At 38.7% G+C, this 25,161-nt stretch overlaps 2 protein-coding genes across 2 annotated transcripts in view; one reads left to right on the top strand and one right to left on the bottom strand.

Moving 5' to 3' along the window:
- Positions 1-128: 128 nt before the first annotated feature.
- LOC101858078 (ubiquinone biosynthesis monooxygenase COQ6, mitochondrial) lies at positions 129-18,300 on the top strand. Its single transcript, XM_005111692.3, has 12 exons — positions 129-330; positions 2,763-2,897; positions 3,343-3,401; positions 5,236-5,493; positions 6,071-6,178; positions 7,534-7,596; positions 8,810-8,917; positions 9,812-9,890; positions 11,177-11,300; positions 12,189-12,304; positions 13,676-13,842; positions 17,702-18,300. Exons 1-12 carry the CDS (start codon positions 156-158, stop codon positions 17,729-17,731), a joined length of 1,422 nt encoding a protein of 473 aa, XP_005111749.1. The 5' UTR covers positions 129-155; the 3' UTR covers positions 17,732-18,300.
- Positions 18,301-18,742: 442 nt separating this feature from the next.
- LOC101857846 (TPR repeat-containing protein DDB_G0287407) overlaps positions 18,743-25,161 on the bottom strand; it is a 45,749-nt gene continuing 39,330 nt past the window's right edge. The window contains exons 27-29 of the mRNA XM_005111691.3: positions 24,279-24,432; positions 23,510-23,628; positions 18,743-19,883 (exon numbers count right to left, since the gene is read on the bottom strand). Of these exons, the coding sequence (XP_005111748.1) occupies positions 19,728-19,883; positions 23,510-23,628; positions 24,279-24,432 (429 nt within the window). The 3' untranslated portion in view covers positions 18,743-19,727. The remainder of the gene's footprint in view (positions 19,884-23,509; positions 23,629-24,278; positions 24,433-25,161) is intronic.

Raw genomic sequence — 25,161 nt, 5'->3', positions numbered from 1 at the left:
AGCTGATTAAAAACATTTTGATGGGTGCAAATAAAGCCATAAAGTTATTGGTGTGTAAAAATAAAAAATAAATTTTCTTTATTTTAGTCTTCACAAAACAAACAACAAAAATTATCTGCGGTTCTTATATAGAGGGGAATAACTGTAAAATAAACATGGCGTTAAGGTTGACTGCTAGGTGCTTTCGATGTCATCTAAGGCAACATCGGCGACTCTCGCAACATTTTCAGTCTCAGTATTCCACCACATCTTCTAATCAGGACAATGACTACGCAGACATTGTTATATCTGGTGGGGGAATGGTTGGTGGATCTATGGCCTGCGCGTTAGGTAAGTACACGGGTAGGCCCTACAGACTAGCTAGCGCTAGAGTCTAGATATAGATATATATATCTCTATAATCAATAATCTAGATCTAGATCTATATCTATATCTAGATATATATCTCAGTATATATCTAGACTAATAATCTAGATCTAGATATATCTAGATTTTCTAGATCTAATCTAAATCTAGAGAAGTTGTAAGATGTATTACAATGTAAGCATTGTCATTGTGTAAGCAAAATTAAAAGTAAAGTAAATTAGCAATGCCAATCGCCCGCTGCGCCTGCCTTGGGCCGGAAATCGGCCTCCGCACGAGGGGTATTTTTTGGGACGCTCGGAATCAGAAGTGACTCTCTTCTAAGTTTAGTTACGGGAAAACTCCTGGACGAAAATAAATTAAACTCGGCAACCAGCCAGAAGAGAGGTTAAACTAACGACATGCCAGCGTACAATCCCGAACGATTACTAGAACCGGAGATATTGCCGTGTTTGTGCAAATTTCCTCTGCGGTTCGAAAACTAAGCGGAGCTGCGGGTTGATAGCGACCACACAAGCGCCCCACATGTCTTCTTTATTGCTGTAAAATTTCAGATCTCTGCGTTTAGTAGATTTTCTGTACCAACTTAAAATGACCACCCATCCATTGATAAAACCCTAGATCTAGAAACTTGATCGCGCATTCCAAACGCGAGGTGCCGGCACGCAAGAGGCGCGTGATCGCTAGGCGGCTGAGAAATTTCCTGAGAATGGGAAAGAGATATTTTCAAAAATAGATGTTTACAGTTCCAAGGAAAGTGAGCAATTAATGCTTAATGTCTTTCTGCTGGGATGTTGTATCCCTCTCAGCCCAGGTTGGCCCTAATAGGCAGGGTCAAAGTTAAAGCAGCACGACTCCTAAATGATCTAAATTAAGTTGATGGGGGCATAAACATCTGCACTACAATATAGAGGATAGTGTATTATTTGTAATTATGGGATAGAAAAATATTGCGTGTTACGCTAATTTTCAAATATTTTTGCTGTGATGTTGCATAAATTTGCTATTGTATGTTAATTAGTTATGCATACACACATAAAATCCGTTCTCACAACTGCGTTCGGCATAAAAAGTTATTGTAAGGTACCAAGTTTCATTGCTGTAAGTCGGTTAGTTCAAAGTTGATACTCTTTTCTGTTTGAGAAGGACTAAAAACAGGTCAACACCCTCGGCCTATATTTCTTCTATCATGTCCTATGTGCAAAAAAGTACCAAAAAGGCTACTTTTTAACTTAAGACATAAAAAAATTCATTAAAAAGTTAATTATTAACCGATTTTCAAAATTTCAAAATTATTGGTATCTGCACACCAGTGTCTATCACATAAACCAATCAGCACAGCATAATAATAATATTGAAAAAAATCCTCTCGCTTTGCTACTTTTATTTGCTCAACCTAAAAATGTATTATATAGTTAGGGTGTCCAGGCCATAATTTTATCAGTAAGTTAGATGTAATAGGTGATTTGCGGTGCAGTTTGATCTCACGATTACAGAAAAAAAACCAACCTTGTAAATCTTGTTCAGGTGCAATGGTTAACTAAAGGGTGCCTGGACACCCTATCAGAGTAGCCGAGATTCTAGGTCTTTTTGTAGACCTTAGTGACCCTTGCCATCATGGCATCTGAGAAGTTAATGATTCAAAATTCGGATTGAGACCTTCGCCTAATTGTAAAGGCATCATGTTACAGGCATTGCTGGAGGAGAAAAACAGTAATAGTGCCCCTTGCTTGACTCCTGTCAGAAAACTGTTCAGCTGGGTATGATATAACCTACAGTGGAGTCTGCTTAAACTGAACATGACATAAATAATCCGAGCACAGTGATAAATCACAATTTGAGAAACCTCTTAAAACTGAAAAACCAGTTGATCTGAAGAAATTCTGGAAGGCCTTTAGAAAATAGCAGAAAGAACTGTTTACCCGTATCCGTACTTCGTGTTTTACTATCGTATCCATACGACATGGGGAATTCTGTGCCACCACTTTCCATAGAGGAAATTTACTCGTTAATCTGATTTGTACACTTTGCATAGCAGTCTGTCAAAATAATTTTTTGAGAAATACTGAAAGTTTGAAAGAGATCTTCGCACTAGAAGTATTGTTAATGGGAAGAATACAACCCGGGGTACAAAATGACCCCAGGGCGTACGGATACGGTTAATAAGTCCATACGGAAAATGACAACTGAGTTACCCCTTCGCAGAAAGCGCATTCGGCCAGTGACGACTGAGTCGCTGCTTCGGGTGTAATGAGTTGAAAGCTTTCCCCAGAATCTCGCGAGAATAAAACCCATATTTGAGATGAGTCTCTCAAATTTCAAACTAAATATAATTGTAGGCAAGGCTATGTTTTTAGAATACACTTTAGTCTGATCCTTGTGCAACTTGTTTATTCCAGGAAACAACAAAATGCTTAAGAACAAAAGAATTGTCCTTTTAGAAGCAAGCAAAGACAAGGGAGACTATGTGCTGCCAAATTCTTACAGTAACAGAACTTGTGCCCTTAGCCCTTCCACAAGGCGACTGCTGGAGAGTAAGTCAGAGATTCTTGTAATTTTTTTTTCTTAGAATTATTTAGCCAAGACTGGAACGTAGTTTTGATGTTTATCTACGTTGTTAAGAATCTTATACTTTTGAGAGAAGACCAGTGTTTGCAGCTTTAGCCTACTACTTTTCTATTTTCTTTGTACTCGTGTACTTACTGCAATTCTTTTGTTATCTGGTTTCTTTTTACCTGACCCAATTTTAAGGAAAAGATAGTTATATTATAGCACTAATTTGAGGAGCTAGTATAGCTGATTTTGCTATATCTGTGGAAATGAAGTTTTCCCATGGGTTTTGTTCACAACATTTTAAGGACCAATCAAAACTTAATAATTGGAACATTTTCTTATAATTCTTGATGTAAAGTCTCCTTTACGGTCTTTATTAAAGTCAACTTTGAGATCCCAACATTTTTTGAAATTTTCTTCTGTAAGGTTTTGGTGCTTGGCAAGAAATAGAGGCCTTGAGATATCATCCCGTGCTCAGGATGCAGGTAAACAATTTCATTCTTCAATTTTGTCTCCTTTAAAGAAATATTGTCCCTGTCAACAAAAAAAAAGAATTTTTAACGTACCCTGTTAGACAGCTTCAAAGTTACTCATTTTTCTTGTGACAGTGAAGATATATCCTTTTTTTTATATTCTGCCTTATTGTCAGTTGTTTGAAAAGTAGAGACGGGCGGGAAGCGCTTTTTCCTTCCTGAGCGAGAAGACCGAGAAGCTGACCTACTTCTCGCCGGCGGTCCCGAGAAATGCTTCTCGTCTCGTGACCAATTTCTCTTCTCGCACCGTAGTACGAGCAACTCGCTCAGCGAGAAGGCTGGCGGTGGCCGAGATTTCTCTTCTTGCGCCGTTCGACGGGCAACTCGCTTAGCGAGAAGGCCGGTCGTGGCGGGGATCTAAACTAGGCTAGCCCTCTTGCACAGGCACAGGTGGTGAAGGAAGGTAGGGAGATCTAGGCCTAGGCCCTGATCAACTCCCCACTCACCTCATCTCACCACCCTCTCCCCTCCCTTTCAGTTTCACACACAGGACGGCACGGTGATGGGTGGCACTGTCTGCGTGTCATTTCTCGCCTCTCACTCTCTCACTCTCGTTACTGTCACTCGTTATGTCAAGCCAACGAGCAGTATCACTTCTCGGTACCGGGCAGTAGTTTAGTGCCGGGCAGCGACGGGAAGGGCATTTCTCGCGAGAAACGAGTACTCGGTTCATCTCATGCCCGCCCTTATTGAAAAGGAATAAATCTTAACTTGGGAACCACATAAGTTGACCATGAGGAAATGATCAGTGCAGAATAAGATCTCTCATTATCATTTGTGAGGCAGTGTGGTGAAATCAAGCACTCCTTAAAATATTGGAAGTTAAGAAACTGGCATTTTTTTGCAGGTTTGGGAATTTTAATTGAATTTGTGTTTTTTTGGCTTAACACCTTTCATGCCCATTAAGCGGCAATTTTCTCGCTAATTTCACCTCTGAAACTGGATGACCCCCACTTCCTTCAATCGCCAATATCATGACTTGTATCCAAGATAAATATTTGTGGATATTGTTTACGTCAAAAGCAAGGCAAATAAACAAGCTTTAAGATGATACCAATAACTCCTTATGCCCCAAAATTGACGAGTGCCTGATTCCACTGTGTCATGACACATTTGTTATGGAATCAATTTGAAACATCTTTTATGCAGTCTAAATGCCTAAATTGAAGTGAATGTCATCTTAATTATTGCTTCTGAAAAACTTATCAATCTTAAAAAAATTAGCACAAAATAGCATTTTAAAAAATATACCCATAAGCGGCCCATAAATCTAGCGCAACAGATTTTACTGACGAGATGATACCATTCATTTTTATAGGAATGAGCAAGGAAGAAACAGAAAAGACTGTTATTTTTGTGAACCACTGAGTCATTGAGACATCATGAAGAACTTGTTGATGAAAAATCCATAGTCTCCTGTTCTAAAGAATACTGGATGGCTCAGCAAATGTGCCCCATGATTTATATCTGAAGGTAATATCTTCACAGTATCTGATAACTGAGTCACCTGACAGCACCACTATAAAAGTAAATGTTGAATTTGCATATAATAAACCAAAACAGCTTGAAAAACAATACAGCATCTCTGATTTTCGCAGCCCTCAATTTGTTTTTTAAAAAAGTGAACTTTTTACTCTCACTTCAGTAGTTTACTCCACGTGGATGGAATTGTAAATGTGGGCGAGTCTGTTGTCAATTGGGTTACAAGTGCTTTTTAACCTTAACTATTATTCATGTGTGTTTTTGTCGGTAAGACAAGAAAATGTAACGACATTTGTGTTTTTAGGTCTGGGAGTCTTGCTCCGATTCGCTGATCACCTTCAACAATCCAGACATGACTGACAGCCTGGCGTACATTGTAGAGAATGACGTTATTCTTGCGGGTATCATGCGAGCCCTCAAAGCTCAGGGCAACAGAGTGGAAATCCGTTACGGCACAAAGGTGGAAACCTTCAGTCTGCCAGGCAAAGAAGAAGACAACATCAAATTACCTTATGTGGGACTACAGCTCAGTGATGGGTCCGAACTGAGGACAAAACTGCTGGTTAGGTTTCGTCATTTGTTGTCTGTTTTTGTTGTCATTTTTTCTGCAGCAATTATGTCATGAGACACACCTGTTGGCAAGTTGTCAGGTTTTACCATATTATTGGAAAATAACACAATAACGTTTTGGGTTGGTCTCATAACAGAAAGTTTTGCCATAATCTTTAGTAATGTCAGTTAAAGATGTCTGTATTAAAGTTGTCCTTATTTTGTGAAGACAAAACATACTTTGTGTGTTTTAGTATAGTTTGACTTGAAATCAGTGATAAAGAACTTTGAGTAGTTGAAGATGAAGCTGTAGCTCTTAAATTTCCATGATAAAAGATGATTGTAGTATTGAAGAAAAATTACACTTCTGACATCCCTTTAAGAAAATACCCTTACTTTTCACAGTTGTAAGTTATACTAGTTTTTAAAAGAATGGAGGTTTTTAATGTTAATGGAAATTACACTCTGATGTCACCTTTAGAATGTCCAGCTCCAGGAATGATGTCAAATTTTAAAGATAATTTTTTACTGTCTTTGACGCATGTTTGAATTTGCAGTTAGGGATAAAGACTTTGTAATTTCTTCTGCAGATTGGTGCTGATGGCATGAACTCGGCGGTGCGTGATGCAGCAGGTTTCCATACCATGACACGGGATTACAAACAGACAGCAGTGGTTGCCACATTAGTATTAGGGGATGTAAGTGGCCATCTTTTAATCTAAACTAAGCTGCTAAAAATCTTTGTTATGAAGGGTTTGTTAATATGATTCATCAGATCCCATAAAGACTTTGCAGTACTGTTGCCCTAGTGGTTAGGCTCTCGGACTCGCAACCGTAAGGTCGTGGGTTCGAATCCCATCAAGGGCCCGACGTTGTGTCCTTGGGAAAGGCACTTTACACGAATTTTTCTCACTTCACCCAGGTGGGAATGGGTTCCCGGCTATAGACAGCGAAAGATCTGGTCAGTTTGTTAGTGTTTGAACGCTTAATCGGCTGCTCGCACTGTATGCTTCCCGGGAAGCTGAGAATGTTTCGGAGTGTTCTATGGTCTGCTGGGGTAATAATATAGTGTAAAGCGCATAGAGCCTTCTGCTGAGTGGGGATATGCGCTATACAAATGCTATCTATTATTATTATTATAATGGTTCAGTTGCTGATGATTAAGTTCTGAGCCCCTTAAGTCTAAAGGACCTGTGTTCCTGAGCTCCAGTGTGTCAACTGCAAGATAAACAGTGGTGTATGTTGAGGGATCCTTTTGAGGGGGCTCTCCTGGTCCAGAAGTTACGGTGTTGGCCTTGCATTTAATATGTGACGGGTCCAAAACCTGACGAGGCAGAAAATGTTCTGCAAATTTTTCTCATTTCACCTCTTTTCCTACTCTCTAACCATGTTCTGTCGTCTGCTTTCATCTCCAATTTCTGCCCCCACTCCTCTCCCCCAATTGCCCCCTCCTTTGCACTTGTGACTCTGTCAGCAGCCTTTCGACTGCTACTCTTTTGCTCCTTCTCACCTCTGTCTTTCAGCTGCACCCCCGATCTTAGGGTAGGTAAGATCTAAGGCCAAAAAATCTCGGAGGTTGCGTGTGCAAGTTAAACACATTAAAGATCTCTTGGTGGTTCAAATCGATAAGAGTAGGCTTTGGTCGTCCTCTGGCAAAAATTCAACATTAATTCCTACAAAACTGAAAATGTTTAATGTATCCTGCACGCATATGTATCATATGACCTTATGCTCTTGTGAGCACCATAAAACACTTTCCAAAACAAACAGAATTCTTTTGGTGTACAGAACGGTACAGGGGTAGTTGCTCAGGGGTGATCCCAGGTCCTTAGGGTTAACATAGTAGCTGAGAGATGATTATTTAAGATACTGGCCTTTCCCAATTTTTCTGATGTAGTGCGGCAGTTAATACTAAGGACTGACTCATTTTACAGGTGTGCTGTAGTACAGGATTTTCTCTGTGGCTACCTTTTGTTGATTGGTATAAATAGATCTAGTTATATCTGGGAAATTACTCTGTGAAATTGAAGCCTTTTTCTCTTTCCCATTGCAGACAACTCTGAACAACACAGCGTGGCAGAGGTTCCTCCCTACAGGTCCTATTGCTCTTCTACCGGTTAGCTATATTTTTTTTTGTCCTTGTTTTTGTGACTTGTTAAGTTAATCAATGCTAACTTTTATTTTTTAGACATCTGTTTGAGGCAATGTGTGGTTCACTTGCAGCAATAAGTTATAAGCATTCAAAGGTAATCATTGTCTAGGAACTTCAGCCTAAGAGCCAACTGAAAGTGAATATATGTGTGGCCCTTTAATTTTTAAAAGTGAAAAGAGTTTGGAAGTGGAAAAGGAGACAGGAGAGACTGAGGCTTTCAGATTTTTGCCTTTTTATTTTGGTAAATCTTACAAGATTTATAACAAAATTATCTGAAGTTATATTCATGAATTGATACTGTCTGGATTTGAAGAGAAATAACAAATTGTTCAAAAAATTTTAAGCTTCTATGCTTTTTGTAACAGGTTTGTCTTACATCTGTCTGTTATTTTGTTAGTGTATTCCATACTCTGCTATAGATGGTTGGCCAGAAGCTATTTGGTTGTCTTATTTTTATTCTCTTCGGCTGTCGCTTTTTGCTTGTTGTCTTTTTTTTTTTATCCAACATTTATGACTATTACTATGTTGACATAATTTTCTGCATTGGACGGGGGCTGTTGTGGTCGAGAGGTTACCGTGTTCGCCTCTCATTCAATAGGACCCAGGTTTGAATCTGGACAGCGATGGAAAATTTTCTTCTCCAAAATTTTCTCCTTTCACCTTCTTTCTTGCTCTCTAACAACGTTCTGACATCTGCTTTCATCTCCACTTTCTGACCCCACCTCCCTCACTTCCTTTGCCCCCACCCCCCTCTAGGCTCCTAACTCTATCTGCAGCCATCCTACTGCTACTCCTTGGCTCCTTCTTACTACTGTCTTTCAGCCATACCCCTGATCTTAGGTCAGATCTAACAACTAGCCTTCGCAGATAAGGGCCAAATATCTCTGAGGTCCCATGTGCAAGTTGTGCACATTAAAGATCTTTTGGTGGTCAAAAATCAAGAAAAGTAAGCTTGGGCCGCCACCCGAGCAAAATTCAAAATTAATTCCTACCAAGCTAAAAATGTCGAATGTGTCCCGCAAACTCGTATGAACTAATGCAGTTGCAAGCGCCGTAAAACACTGACCAAAACAAAACTAAAAACTGCATTGGACTATCCTGCATTCTTAATCTTTCTGTCACCACTCTACATATCTGCCTCACATAATTTTTCTTTGTATACCTCACTGTCTGTCAGCTGAGTGACAAGCTGTCATCACTTGTATGGACCACCACTCCACAAGATGCCAAACATCTCCAACAGATCCCAGCAGACAGCTTTGTCGATGCTGTCAACGATGCTTTGGTATGTTGATTTCTTCTATGTTTATTACAGGTTTTGTATATATTTGATTTCTTATTTCACTTTATTCAGTATTTGACCTTATTCCATGTATCGTTTCCACGTTGTGACTTTTTGGGCAAATCCTCACATTTTTATATAATTTTTGCTAACGTTGCTTTAGACTTAATAGACAATTATTCTGTTGGCTCAGTTGATATTGTGGGATCCTTTTAAAGTCCCTGTCTTGTCTAAAAATCAAGGACTTTGGGGACATTGAACTCTTAGGTACAAGGGCAACAGTATGATTTGTGCCTCTGTTTTTGTATTGAGTATCATTTAAGTTATTTTCTATTTTTGAGTATTTATTGCAATTCTGTTTTGACATTTGGGTAGAAGCCACTTCTAGTGTCTTTTTATTTTCTTCCTCTGTTATTATATACATTGGCTTCTGTTGTTTTAACTCTGTATAATTATGTTGACAAATTTTTATTAAAAACCCCAAAACTCTTGATAGCCTCCTTGTCGCAACAGCACTTTATCTTTTTGAAGAAAGTCTTAAATATATAGAGCCTCATAATTTAAAAGACAATTTGTAGGAAACTTCTTGATTTAATTTTTCATTTGTATGCAGCAGAAGTATGAAGATTAATGGATGTTTTACATTAATTATCTAATATGTCTTTTTTTTTTAAGCCTTTGCTCTAGGATCAATGGAATTCTCTTTTCTTTTTTTCTTGTCTTTAGTTCCCAAATACATAGTGTCTCTCCCTCTGATCGCCACAATGTCTCTTGTGTTGGAGCATGTATATGATGTTTTTGATGTACAGGAATTGATTCAAACCATCACAGCTAGTTGCAAACTAAATTGTAAAATTGTTTAAATGAGTGACTTTTTTTCTTTTTTCCCCTTTATAGTGGCATGAGAGAGAGAAGAATCCTTTAGCTGGTCAGATGCTGGAGGCTTTCAAGACAGTTGTACAGAATGTCTTTCCAGGTAATAATGACTTAATGATTCTTATCTTCCGATGATGTGCAATGTTTCAGACTCGAAGGAGATTTTTTTAAAATAATAAATTCTGAATGTACTTGCTTGTAATAAGTTCCCCGACATGATGCCATTAACATATCATGTCTCCATTAAATTAATGAATAGAATTAATGAGATTTATTATAAAAATTTGTGAAAGACTTTAAATCTTAGGCCAGGAGGGTAGATCTAGACATGGATCGATTCATCCAGAAAACCCCTAAAGGAAAGGGGTCGTTCAAATATAATCTTATGCCTGTAAAAGGCCTAAAGGGGGGGGGGGTCTTGACTCCTGTTAAAGAAAAATGTAAGAAAGAGGGGGGGGGGGGGGGTCCTGAACCAATGTAATATTACACTTTTGTAAGGTGAAAAAATAACAAGGAAAATAATGTATGACAACATACATTTTTTAAAACAAAACATGACATAAAAAAGAGTAAAGTCTGCTATTCACTTAAAAATTTTTCCGGAAAAGTTTCGCTTATACCATATTTAATTATTATGTCACATGTGTGTATGCATATTTTTCATGAGTACTATTGTGTAAAAGTAAAGACTACCAATTAATGATTGTAACACAGATTGCGCAATATAAAATGTCATATTATTTATAAGTATTACGGGATTGGGGGGGGGGGAGGAGGAAAATGTAAGAAAAGTGTAAAGGAGGGGGGAGGGGGGGGGGGGCAAAAATCCTGAAAAAGGTGTACGATTATATTTGAACAGCCCCCAAACCGTGCTGGTCACACCTGCCATACGTCAGCGAGAGTTTAAATTTAAGAACCTGACACATGTACAAGTCTATGCAACCTCCATGCAGTTGGGTTTTTTTTCGGTTTTTTTGGTGTTTTTTTTTTGGTACGGTAGACATTCACATTTAACTTTTGATTTTGATCTAACAAAATTCACGTTGGTTACTTTGATTGCAATGAACATACCAAAAATGTATTCAAATAATTCCATGACATTTTAGCTATACACATCTTGCAACTTTCCTTGCAACTTTTGTTGATTTTTCTTGCAACTTTTTGCAACTTTTGCCATTTTCAAATGCAACTTTCTCTGAGGACAGGATAATATGCTCTCTGGCTAAGGTTAGAATCATATCCACAAACTTCTGATTGCGAATTCTATGCCTTTCCCCTAGACAAGTATGTCTCTTCTGATTATTATGCCTATCATTGTGAAACAAATGGCCCCTCAGAGAATAAGACAAATCAATTTTGAGTTCTTTCTTTTCATTTCATTCTCAGACAGTGACCCATCACGACAGCTGCCCCCAACAGTCATTGATGTGCAGGAAGGATCCCGAGCAGCTTTCCCACTGAAACTGATTCATTCTTCACAGTATGTCCAGTCACGGGTGGCTCTCATCGGGTGAGTCCCTCTGTGTTGTCGTGATGGCATTGTGTCCAATTCCACTTTCTTTGAAAAAGTTGTCTTGGGGGCAGGGCTCTCGTGGTTTAGAGGCTAAGGTGCTACGCTGTTTGCCTCTCATTCAATAGGTTTCGGGTTCAAATCCGGAGAGCGACGGAAAATGTTTTTCTCTAAAATTTCCTTTTTTCACCTCTTTTCCTGCTCTCTAATAATGTTCTGTCATCTGCTTTAGTCTCCACTTTCTGCCCCCACCCCCTCACCTCCTTTGACTCTTCCTTTGGGCTCCTGACTCTTTCTGCAGCTTTTCTACTGCTACTCCTTGGCTCTTTCAGTCACTCCCCTGATCTTCTGGTAGGTAAGATCTAACCTACATTAAGGTCTTTTATTGTCTCTTTAAAAATGCTATGTCACATTACCACCACAGCTCAGTCAATCGGATACTGTCACATTTGTGGGTGAAAAATCTAGTGAAGGATATTGAAATCTTAGTTTTATCTACCGATAAAAAAAAAAGCACAAGTCAGTAAGGAAATGAAGAATCACAGAAAACTAGTACAGCTGTTGCTATCAACAACAAAATGTATGGTAATATTACAGATGTGGTTGGTTGGCAATGCTGTGGTGTGGTTTGCTCCTTCTTTTCTATCAAACATCTATGATCCTTATCCCTTTCCTTTTTTTCTTTGGATTTATATATATATTGCTCTCTAGTGACACCTCTAATCTTTGGCACTTACATGACCTAGTTGTGTTGTAAGTGCAGTAAAACTCTTACTAAAACTAAAGTTACAGATGTGGTGAGGTTGTTGCTGAAAACAGTGTAATGCCAACAGTTCCGTCAGTCTTGAGTATCTGTAATTGTCTATAACCCTGTACATTTCCCCCTAGCGATGCCGGCCACCGTCTCCATCCCCTGGCTGGTCAAGGAGTCAACCTTGGCTTTGGTGACGTGGAATGTCTCAACGAGGTCCTGGGAGAAGCAGTGCGGTCTGGCGCGGACCCAGGTTTGTAAAAATGTCTGGGACCTAAGTGAAGTCTTACTATTCTTGTTGTTGTTCTTCTTCTTTTCAACCTCTTTCTCCTCATTTTTCTCCTTCTCACGCTAGTTCTCAAGGGCAGTAGAATGTAGATTCTTCAATTGACTAAGCTACTGATTTTTAAGTGTGTGTCAGATTTTTTCCTCCCATAATGTTTATGTGCCTTGCCTCTTAGGCTGACTCATGCAATTTTCGAAGATACTCTAATGTTTTTGTACTGAGAATCTTCAGCTTTATAAGGAGAATCCCCTCAAAATTAGACCTGGGCAGTCAGCTTAACAGGCCTATTCTTCTTCGACTTTCGATTAAGCGCCAGAATTAAAATCAGTTAATCTTTCATGAATATGAGCAATATGCTTTGAGGACCTCCAAGTTGCAGGTGGTTGGACGCCACTTCTGGTGGGTCCTGCTCTTTTTTTTCCTTTTATGTTTGTTGTCTGATGTTTGTTGTCTGATGTTTGTTGTCTGATGTTTGTTGTCTGATGTTTGTTGTCTGATGTTTGTTGTCTGTCTGTTTGACTTTTTCTTTGCACTGAATAGCTGTTACTGTGTCGAATAGCTGTTACTGTGTCGACATACTTCTTTTAACTCAAACATCATTCTTCTTCCTCAAGTGCTGTATTTGAAACAGACATTGACAGTCATGGTTCACCATCCATTTTCCTACTCATATTCAGATGCTCTCAAATAACCTTAACTTGTATTAGATCTATACAGGTCTTTTCCTGTCACATGTCTGTTCAGATTCTCCCTAAGTAAGTTATACTTGGCTTACCTCTGTCTCCTGCAGAATAGTGGTAAACTGCAAACGAACCCCCCCCCCCCATCTCATCCCTCTTCTCTCTCTGTCTCTCTCTGTCTCTCCCCCCCCTCTCTCCCCAAGCTCCCTGACTCGAGCATTATAATTATTATCATTGCGAATCTTGGCAGACTAAAACAGAACCCCCCCCCTCCCCCCCACTCTTGTCTTTTCCTAGATGTTGAATCATTGTAGGCTACAATCAAACCCCAATACCCCCCCCCCAATCACTCTACTGTCTCTTCTCCTATTCCTTGTCTCACATCATTATCATTATGAATCAAGACAACTAAAATACCCCCCCCCCCTCCTTTTCAGCCCACCCCACCCCACCCCAAACCCTCCTCATTGAATCTCTCTCTTCCTAAATCACCAAACTCAAACATAATTATGCAGATTGCTTTCAAACTCCTTTCCACTTAACTGTCTACCTTTTTTGCATGTCCCCGACACAAACATTGTTATCATTTTTATTTTGAATCCTGGCAGATTACAAGATTTTTACTACCCCCACCCCCCACCAAACTCTCTGTTCCCAGGTTCCCTGACTCCTCTTTTGCGGTACGAGTCGGAGCGTCAAAGGCACAATGTCCCAGTCATGCTCAGCATTGATGGACTGCAGCGTCTCTATAGCACAGAGTTCACTCCACTAGTTGTGTTGCGCAGCTTGGGACTTCAAGCCACCAATTCCCTGTCTTTCATCAAGGTGAGTCGTCTTTTCATTTCCTTTATTAGGCGGGCTATTTTAGATTTTTTATGTATACCTGCATGTGTTTTTACTGTCCTGTACAGCCAAGAAAGAGGGTGCGGTGGCAGAGCGGTTTGTGCGCTCGTCTCCGAAGCGGAAAGTCCGGGTTCGAGTCTCGTTTCGGACACCGATTTTTTTTGCCCCCTCCTGCCCATCCAGCAGAAATGGGTACCTGACTTCGAGTTGGGGAAGTAAAGGCGGCGTGGAAAGGAACTGGCCATCCTATCATACTATGTCGAAGGCCCAGGAAGTTGTCTCACTAACAAGGCAATCCCCAATGTCCGGATCGGATGCCGGAACAACTTTACTTTACAGCCAAGAAAAGTTTCCCTATGGGATAATAAAGTAATATCTTATCTTATTGTTCCAAAAGTTAAGAAAAAATAAAATATAATGAGGTGAAGATCTCAGCAAGGTACGAATGGTGTCTTAAATGATTATGTTCTTATAGCTCTTCCAAGAAAAGATAGAATGAAGCGCAGGTCTCCCTTAGGTAAAGCATGTCATAAATGAATATGAGTTGGGTTGGGGGTTTTTTCAGCTCTTTCCCGATAAGATAGAATGAAGTGCCAGTTTCACTGAGCTATAAATGTGTGATAGTTTATTTTATCTTTAGTTCTTATCCTGCAAAGACAAAATGGGGTGCAAGTCTCACTGAGCTATACAGAGTGTGATAATTTATTTTATCTTTTTCTCTTTTCCTGCAAAGACAAAATGAGGTGCAAGTCTCACTGAGCTATAAATAGTGTGATATTTTATTTTTTCTTTAGCTCTTTCCCAAAAAGATAGAATGAGGTGCAGTGCTCACTGAGGAAAAAATTCAAATTGTGTCTAAAGTGAACTTGTTTTTTAAGCTTTTTTCTCACACAAGACATCAGATTCAACCTTCTAGGTTTTATAACATAGTTCCATTGGAGCCTTTCAGTTGCTGTTATGCTGGACGATGGTGTGGATGGTCCTGGTTCGAATCCCCAGCGGGATGATCTGGTTTTGAATTGTTTTGGGAAGTTTTTACGGCTCTCCACCCTTTTGGTTTGCTCCTATTGGAGATAGACATAAAATTCAGAGGTCCAGCCTTTTAGATTACCTAACACAGTGTGGAAAGAGGCATTAAATCTTTACAATGATCAATGACCTCTTACAAAGTGTAGGATTTACCTGATGGACAATATTGAGAGAAATCCATGACAATAAAGTTTCTACTCATCCAAGTACCGATAGAGCAGAGCTCTGATTTGATTCGGACATATGGTTGCTTTTAAGGACAAGCGGGCCAACCCAGATTTCAGGGGTTTCTAGAAATCTTGACCTGTGCCAAAAGTGGGCATTGCCCTACCTCTAGGAGAAGTTTGCAGGGATGCCAAATCTCCGGTTTCTCCAGCTTTTTCCGGGTTTTTTCATACACTTGCAAAGGAAAGGAGAATGGTAAGAGAAATGTTTTTGTTTGCTCATTTAAAGATTTTACAAGGTTCGTTTTAGGTGAGGTCTGATGCTCCGCCTATTTTCAGTTTGTTTTTTTCAAAATTCATTTGGCATCCCTGAGTTTGGTTTCCTTGGTGTGTATATTTGTTTCTTCTTCTTCTTCTATCCATGGTTGGGGCAACCGTGGGGGCACCACTGCATCTGAAAACCAGCTCTCACTCTCACCATCTTTTTTTGTCCTCTGCTTTCCTCAGATTGTCACCCATTGTCTTTCCTGTCCACTCTGTAATGTTGTCCTCTCATCTCCGTCTCTGCCTTCCTCTCTTTCTCTTTCCTTGTACGGTTCCTTGCAGGATTGTTTTGGCAAGTCCTGTAGATCTTGTGACATGCCCATACCGTTTTTATTTTTGTCTCTTCACTGTGGTCAGTAGATCTTCACTCTGCCCCACTGCTTTGGTTATTCTCTTTCGTACCTCAGCATTTGAGGTATATATTTGTTTAGATATAGATAAAACTTTCCTTGTCTTTTAGAAAGAAAATAAACAAGGGGCAAAAATTTACCTTCAATTTTCTCGAAACAGCATTTTTCGGGATAGGTCACTTGTGCTTAAAAGCGACCATATAATGTGCCAGCATGATGGATTATAGTGTTGAGAAGTGTCCTTTTGATTTTCTTCAGTGTTACAAGCTCACTGGTGTGAGTGGAGCTCAGTATATATATACACTAGAATTTATTTAATCTGACCTTTTCCACTGTACGGCCCTAAATAACATCAGCGCTGCACTTCTTCCTCCAAGACCTAACATTGATAACACACTCTACGGAACATTACAGCAAATGTAGCAAACCTACACTTATCATGGCATTGGACAGAAGGGCGAGAGTCCAGCTGTTGCTAGACGATAGCAACGACAACAACTTAAACTGACCGTTGTAATCTGAAAATAGTAGTGAAATGAAAGAAAATAAAATCTCCAATATTTTGTTGTTGCTTATTTGAGCAATCTCTCTAAATTGAAAACCTGACTAAAGCGAAGAGAAGCTGGTGGTCCCGCAGATTTCGATTTAAGCAGACTTCACTGGTGTAGCATTCTTGTGCTTTACTTTGCCCTGTACCATCAGGCTTGTTTCAAGCAGTAAAGTGTAAACTGTTTTAAAATTGGTGCTTTGAGAACGGGAATCTTTTCAAAATTAGCAGGAATGATTTTGAACCTTAAAATTGTCATTTTGACAGAAACAATGGAAGGATGTGCAGAAAAATAATAATTCACTTTAAAAGGACCATTTTATTTCTTTATACGCAATAGTCTAATCACAAAAAGATGCTCAGAATAAAGTGTAAAAAATAGAATATAAATGAAATATAAAAAGGAAAATATATTGCGTAAAATTCCATATTGAGCAGTGACAATGTCCTGAAATAGTTCATTCAAATGTTGATAATTTTGCTGTTCATAAGTAAGAGACTCTTACCTCTGACATGGCTGCAGTTGATAAATAAACATTGGGTTGTACTAGTATATCTTTGTATGAACTGAAAGAGATTTTATTATCAAAATGAATTTGTTCAGATGCTTTATGCAAGTATGAAATAAGCAAAAGGTATGATTTTTTTCTTTGAGATTGTAAAATAACAGCTTCACTTTCAGAATATTATACATTTCATTCAGGCTCAAAGTTAATAATTACTAAACTCACTAAAGACTTATTAAGTGCTTTCATGTGGGAATGTTTCTTTCATGCTGTCGTGCATTCCCCTACTACTACTAGAGAAGGGCACTTATAAAAAAAATGAAACAGGCATGAATTAAATCAATGTAAAGAAAAACTATATATTTTACATGTAAACATTTGAGCAAATTGCAAAAAAAAAATTTAATTATCTTTACTGTGATAACATGCGTACACACCACAGTATACAAAATATATTATATATTATTTGACATGACACTGTTGAAGACACTCGAGAAAACAATGTCATGAGCGCAGTAAATATTTTTAAAGAAAGTATTCACTAATATTATTTAGGAAAGCAAGTGTCTCCTTTCAGTATTTCTATAGACCCATGATATTCATGATTTTGAGCTGGATCCTTACTTTTCTGTTGTCCATAGAACTGTGCCATTATTATTTGGAAAAGAAAATGTTTGTCAGAATGTTCAAAATACATGACGCCTGAAGGTTGACTCAGATTGCTTCTACTTCTACCAAGATTGGTAAATTTCAGCCTGTATCATATGCCCCATGTTTTATTTGATAACATAGTAGTTAAGACACCACCATGTACTTATCTCCACATACCACTCCACTACAGGCTATAAAATAGAGAGTTGAATTAAATTTTTTTCTAAAATGTATTTTAAATTCCCCTTTCTCCTGTTTTCTTGCTTTTAGAAAAAGATCATAGAACAAGCATCAATATAGAGGATTGGACTTAACTGCTTGGACAAAATATGACCACAGCTGGTGTTGTTGACTAACAGGACATGTACAATAGGCGGATTCCGTTACTCCTGTCAGACAAAGTCACCTCAACTCAACCTGCAAGCGCCGCGAGGCTGTCAGCTTATACTGTGATGGACACACTATGAAGAAAACTGGTGCACGTCATTTATGTATGTACCAGGTATGCCTGGTGCCGTGTTGTTTTGTTTACATGCAGATTTTGCTGCAGAGTCTGTTAAGTTACCATGAAAGATGAGAGGAGCTGTGAGGAAAAGACTACCTGAATAGATTCAAAGGGTTTGGGAAAGAAATGGAAATCTTGCTGTCTCAGAGTGACAACAGGAATACTTTCCACTCTCTGTTGTGAAATTTACAAGGGTTTTCAGTTTCTTTTGATCATCTATCTAGCAAAATGGTGTTTATATATCGTACCTCGTGTACTTATGTTTGCTTTACAATTTGAATATTATGTTTTTCGAGTCCTCACTTTTGTTTCACAGGACTGGATCGGTTTTTTACCAAAATAAAATTTTATCTTCGTCTATTCAGTTTTCATCATTTTGTTTCATTTCTACCAATTAGTTTTTCTTCTGCAATGACCCGAGATGCCAATTGGTCGTGTTTCTCTTTGACGAGTATGGTTCATTGTCACTTGGGGTGGTCTGCTTCTTTTATTTCTGCCTGAGTGTTACCATTTTCCTACTCTATTTCAGGCAAATAGGGGGAGTTAATGAGCTCTCTAGTCTTAAAACAACAACTCAACAAATTCTTTCTTTTAGAAAAATTTACAATGTATGATAGAGAGTATATGTTTAACGTTGGTATAAAGGCACACTTTCCTTTTTCAAGAAAATTGTTTTTCATTATATTGTTTGGCTTACTCTTTTTATTTTCTTTATTTTGGTGAAAAGAAATTAGTCACACATTTCATATATGAAAAGCAGTACTTAAATATATTTGTTAAAATGTGACTGTGATTCACATAACTAGTTTTCAAGAGGTCTTCAAGTATACCCGCATATCTTTTTTCAAAAGAAATGGCCAGCAATAAGCAAAAGTCATGCTTGCTTTACATAAATATGCATCACCAAAAGGGGTGTGTCAAAGCATTTGTATAATAATATAAACATATCACATTTTATTAACAGACAATGACATCAAGACAAAGGATGATAGCAAATGTTACAGAAAATGTCTCAGAAATCTTTTAAGATCAGAACATGGAATGAAATGAGTTTGTGGTAAAAAATATTTTCAACTTTGATTGACACTATAAACATTGTTTTGGAGGTGGACTACTTCAGCCTGTCAGACTCGACTTGTGCTATGTGATACTTCACAACAAAGATAGAGATACTCAATAAAACATCTTCCCATGTGGGAATCAAACTCACATACTTTGTGTACAAGGCGAAGAGCGTGACAATACTGACAATTTCACTACTGTTCTAGTGTGGAAATGATGTGTTTTTTTGTAGTGTTGCGTGTCAGACACATTCTGCTTTCTTCACACTTATTCTAATAACCTTTGCAAAAGTACGCCTGCTTTGGGCAAAGATCATTTTTGTGAATGAGAATGAATTTCTGTTTTCACGTGGACAATGAAAAGTCAAAGAGTAAACTTCAATTTTATTTTGCTGAGTACATACCTCCTTCCAGATATAGTTCTCCTTTAAATAGGGTTACATGTAACAATAAAAAAGTGCAGTCCTTGATCAGAGCCTGTGTACTTTCATCGGGGTTAAGCATTATATAAATGCCATATATTATTATTATCTATTAAGGACACATCCAGTAAAAGGGGAAGTGGTTGAGCATAGAAAAGTAATAGATAAAAAGGTTTAATGTATAAATTATACAATGGTGCAAAGGCATAATATAGAACTAAGAAGAATGGTTGGTCATGATTATTTTTAAAATAATGAAATCATGAGATCACACTTATTTAACTTTGCTCAGTTGTTTCGTTAGGCTACTACTTGTGTCGAGTTCTCTGATGCTGCATGTGAGTGTGATGCACTGCCTGGTGAGCTATAAAATGCCTTCCTTGAAGTAGATGTCTTAAGTTGGGGTCATCCTCAACAGGGACCATCATGGGTGGCAGGTCATCACCTGGAGCCCTGTCAGACAGCTGTGGGTGGAGACGCAAGCAAGTTTCTTCCATTTCCTTTATGACACAATTTTGGTACACTACCTTCAGGCAGCCACTTTTTGATCTGGAAGGTACTCTAACGTTTTTATACTGATAGAGTATTTTCAATTTTGGTAGGAATCGATTTCGAATTTTGCTTTGGTGGTGGCCAAAGCCTACTCTTATCAATTTTAGGACCTCCAAGGGATTTTGAACTTCTGCATCTTGCACAAACAGGGACCTCCGAGAATTTTTTGCCCTTATCTGAGACATCAAGGTGTTCAATCTTACCTACCCTAAGAGCAGGTGTGTACCTTTGCAATCGGATTGTGGCTGCCTGAAGGCAAGGGAACCTACGAAATAGGAAAAATGGTCATCACAGGTTGGAGAACCAGCAGTCGACTACCCTGGAGATCTAGCAGGAGAATGCAAAAAATAAGAATAATTTCCCATCTAGTTTTCAGGGCAGTTTGCTTCAAATTCTGTATAAGTACCTACTATTATTTTTTAGTATCCTTAAAGCATTCCTCTACAAAGTTATTCTGCTATTTCATCTATTTTTTGTACTCATTCTAGTTTTTAGTGATAGCAATACAAAAATGGGGGCTTTCCAGTACATTCCATATATTTTTTTGTGGGTTTTTTTTTTCAAGACATTTTTTAAAAAGTTGACTGTAACTTTACCTACACCACATGGAACATACTTTGCTCAAATGACCGATCACAAAGTGTACTAGTCTACTCTTATAAGGAGGAAAATCGAAGATGGTGGCTGTCTTCCGTGGTTTCTATATGCTTCGTAACAAAAACATAAAAATAAACATCCAGACTTTGGTCCTTACTCTAAAACCAATACAAAAAGTCAAAGTTGCAACTAATGTACTAGGAAGTGTGAGAGATAAAAAATTTATTACCGAGTTATGTTGGTAGATCATGATTTATCCTACGAGTGAAATTGCCAAGTTGTAATCAGGAGTTTCAATGAGTGATTACGACTGGGCAATTTCACAAGTGGGATAAATCATGGTCTACCACCATAACGTGAGCAATAAATTTTTAATACCATACTGATATCAGCTCACAAAATGGGTCGAAACCAAGAAAGTTCAAATCACCAGTCAGATGGACAAGATGATCCATTCGAGAGTCTCACATGGAAATGGAAACAAAATTTTCACACCCGTCGCAGTCAGACTGAGGACTGGAAAAAATCGGGATTTGTTTCCTTCATTTTTAGCTACACTAATTTAGATGTTGTACTATCTGTATGCCTCCCTCCGCGAAATAAACCCTGAACAAAACAATAATAATGTTAGCAAAGGCAAAGCAAGCAGAAAACGAGCGATTCAAAAGCTGAAAAATTAAGAAACTGCATTTATATGACATGTTGTTGTTGTTGGAATAGAGATGACTTTGACTTTGACTTTAAACTTCACAACCAAAACAAGCCAAAGGCTGCGAGTTGTTTGCCAGCATAAACTTGTGCATTGCACTAAAATACAACACTGCGCTCTGACGCAATCTCGATTCATTATGGTGCACACCATTTGATTCAAGTTGGAACAAAACAAAGAGTCTACATAACAAGAGGGTCCACTCCTCTCTTTGAGCCAATTAAAAAAGTGTCCTCAAAATTCAGTGGCGCCCTCTTCGCAAATGCACACCCTTGCGAACAGAGTTACCCTACTTGTGTTAAAAAAATCAAAGTGAAACTAACAAATTTTTTTCAAATTTCGGAAGAACGCTTTTTTAAAATGGTTAAGCTGACAAAAAACCTCTTCCGGAGGAAGGGGTGACTGTTTTCTTTGTTAAATTTGACTTAAGAATGAAAGGCGAGAGGTCATTAAAATAGAAAAAACCTGAAACTCCGCACTGAACGAACCCGAACTGCTGATGAACAGCAATCGATCTGCGCATGCCAGGAGGTGCTATTCTTCTTCTTCTTCTGGAGAACCGAAAGAGAGTTTCAAAACAGACTGCAGCGCCATCTGAAGCAAAGAGCGGACTTCCGGGGACACTTTTTTGGCTGAGTGGACCATCTTGTTATGTACTATCTTAGAACAAAATTAAGGACAATGTAGAAAGTTCGCAGACGACCAATGTCTAATTCATCATGACCAACAAAGCCTCCAAAATCACACTACCGAACTCAACAACACCTGTGAGAAATTCAACATGAAAATAAGCACATCAAAAACAGAAGTTATGAAAGTGAGCCGAAACCATAGTCCCCTGAACATCCATATATCAATAGTAAACAACTGAAACAGGTGAAAGAGTTTAAATATCTTGGCAGCACTTTTTCTGAAAACGGGTCCATAGACAGAGAAATGGAAATGCAAACTCAAAAAGCTAACGCTGTCACCTACCAGCTCGCACCCCTTCTATCTCATCCAAACATCTCCATGGACAGACAGAGACAGCTTATCACCTCAATATTCATACCAACATTATGTTATCAGTGCCAGACCTGGATCTTAAGCAAAACCCATGAAAGCAAAATCACTGCATGCGAAATGAAATGTCTCCGCAAAACCCTTAACATCACAAGACGAGACAAGCAGAGAAATGAAGAAGTAAGAGCAGCTATCAGCACTGAGTCCTGCCTGCGTTACATAGAAAGACAGAGGATAAAATGGTTTGGCCACCTGTTACGCATGTCACCTGACCAGCCAGCCTTGAGAGCCTACAACACCAAGCACTCAGGCTATGAAGGAAAAGGAAGACCAGGCAAAAGGTGGATCGAGGGTGTCAAGGAAACCCTTAGAAAACATAACATCAAAACTGAAAGAGCTGTGGAGCTAGCCTACCATAGAAAACTGCATCTCCCCTCGACGCTTAACGGCAACAGAAGATGAAAAAGTAAGTAAGTAAAGTAAGTAGAAAGCTACGCATACTCTCAATTATAGAGACACTCTCAATTATAGAGACACTGGTGTTTGGCACTTCAATTGGGCATTTATGGTGAGTGTGCTTGGCAATGAAGTTCTTAACAGAGGACAAATTGTGGCTGCTATAACATTGCACGGTCTGGGAATATTATGAATCAAGTCTACTTTGCTTACAAAAGGTTCGAAGGCGCATATAAAGTGCAGAATAATTTATGCAAATTTTTCTTTTTCTCGAGAAAGATATCAGCTTGTATTTCACATGTGAAATAAAAAGGTTTATTTCAATGGAATTGCAATGCTAAAACAACTCTATTTATGGTATAAAATATTCTTACCAACAGATGGCTATAAAAAAACTTGCATACACGCAGTGCACTCACACTCACAACACACACATACATGTCAAACATCAAAAGTACATCATATGTACACACAAGCATACACATATGTGTAGCAATAGTCGCTGCAGCAACATAGTATAAGAAATAAAACAAGCATTGATAAGATTGTCGACCGCTATCTTGAAAAAAAATATTGAGTTGGTTGCTGCCTCAAAGTAAAATAAAATCCAGTTCTATCATCTTCACACTTTGTTACAGAATAAGGTAACACTTTATTGTCCTCTCATTAGGCCTGTACTCCACTCAACACACATAGATTTAAAAAAAGAAAAAAAAAACTAATCTGTGGAAGAAAAGGTAAAGAAATTAGGTGCTCAGAAATATATCAACTAACCTCAGATTCAGGCTGAGACTTAGTCTCCTCATCATCATCATCTCCATCTTCCTGTGTCACTTCCTTAGTTCGTTGGGACAAAGCTCTGAGTAGTTCTAGTTTCATTTTTGTTGCACCATCTGAAAGAGATGAAATAGTTCCTGAGTCACCCTGTTAGTATCACCAGTCCCTGGTCTTCTTTCTTGTGAAGTGTCTGTTTCCATCCCCCTTTGGTGGGACTTGGCCATAATTGGTTAAGATTTCTTTTCTAAATCCATTTGAGCTATTTGCAGGGCCCAACTGTACTTTTGTCCACTTTCTCTTGTGATACAGAGAGTTGACTGCTTATTTCTCCCTCTTCATTTTTATCTGGGTGCACCATTAGCTCAATTAGTATCATGCTGGACTATAAAGCAGACGGCCCTGGTTCAAATCCCGAAGTGAGCGGTCGGAACTTGGGCTGTTTTGAAGAGTTTTTAAAGCTCTCCACAAGTTTGGTTTGGACCTATAGTATCAGATATGGACAATACATTCAGAGGTCCTGCCTCATAAATAACCGCACAGTGCTGAAGGAGCATTAAATCATTATACAGTTTACTGCGGATCAGTTCATGTCATCGGGGGAAGGAAAAAAAGATCAACTCATCCAAAGATCAACTTAACTATTGGGATCTGTAAAGAAGAAGAGATGCTGGAACCCGAGAAAAAGATCAACTTAACCAAATCAATTCAAGCGAGTTCAACACAAGTGGAGTCGACCGTACATTGACCAGTGAGTGACGATGAGTACCTTCATCTGTTTTGCCTGATCCAGACTCCACTGCCTGTGACATTTGACCATCGTCCTCATGCCCAGAGGGGTTCTCTTCACTATTCTCCTGCCTCTCATTGCCTAATTCCTCTGAGGCGAGGTCACCCTTGAGAGATTCCAAAGCCTGCCTTGCCTGGGGGAGAGAGAGAAAAAAACGTATGTTTTCTAGGGCCGTCATGAAAAATATAGGCCTAGTAGAAAAGTTGAACTAAGTGCATGTTTGTTCATGTAAGTAAACAGAATTACAATGACACGATAATGGCTTTTCAGTGCTGGGGGAAGAGAAGGAAAGATAGTTCTAAACAAAAGAGTAAAGTAAAGCAGGAACTCAATGGTGCCCCAACCACCTTTTTTTTTTGGGGGGGGGGGGGGAACGTTTGGTTTTAGTCTACAATGATAAAGAATGATAATGATGACAATACTAATGCTTGAATAAAGAGGACCACATCTATTTTTTTTTAGAAAGTCATCACAGTATATTTGAACCGTTTTTCCTGCTTGATCAGCATTAGCATGCTGAGTCTTCAACTTCGCTGTAAACTTGTGTAGACTTTCTTGTAAGGAGTGAATATTCTGAGTCAGCCATGGGATGTTCCCTACTCCAGTTTTGATGACATTCTGTTTGCTTAACTCCTTATCTCTGGCAAGCCGCTCCCAGCGGCTCGTGGTTGGTACCGCTGTGCCAGTGATCCACTGGCAGCGGCTCGAGCACATTCCTTTACGACAACTTTTAATTTAAATTAGGTTTTTCTGGCAATTGCTCAAAACGGGTCCCTTTTTTTACCAAGGAGTTTATTTATTAGATAAAGAACTATCAAAATAGGTTCGCTTGTGTCGATTAAATGACAAATTAGGTAACATA

This window comes from Aplysia californica, unplaced genomic scaffold, assembly GCF_000002075.1.
Source record: "Aplysia californica isolate F4 #8 unplaced genomic scaffold, AplCal3.0 scaffold01102, whole genome shotgun sequence".
Classification (NCBI taxonomy): domain Eukaryota; kingdom Metazoa; phylum Mollusca; class Gastropoda; order Aplysiida; family Aplysiidae; genus Aplysia; species Aplysia californica.
This window is presented reverse-complemented; position numbering and strand designations above follow the sequence as displayed.

Coding starts and splice junctions, on each gene's coding strand:
- LOC101858078 (XM_005111692.3), top strand. CDS start 156: ATGGCGTTAAGGTTGACTGCTAGGTGCTTTCGATGTCATCTAAGGCAA. Junction 6,179..7,533: donor CCACATTAGTATTAGGGGAT/GTAAGTGGCCAT, acceptor TTCCCATTGCAG/ACAACTCTGAACAACACAGC. Junction 7,597..8,809: donor GTCCTATTGCTCTTCTACCG/GTTAGCTATATT, acceptor ACTGTCTGTCAG/CTGAGTGACAAGCTGTCATC.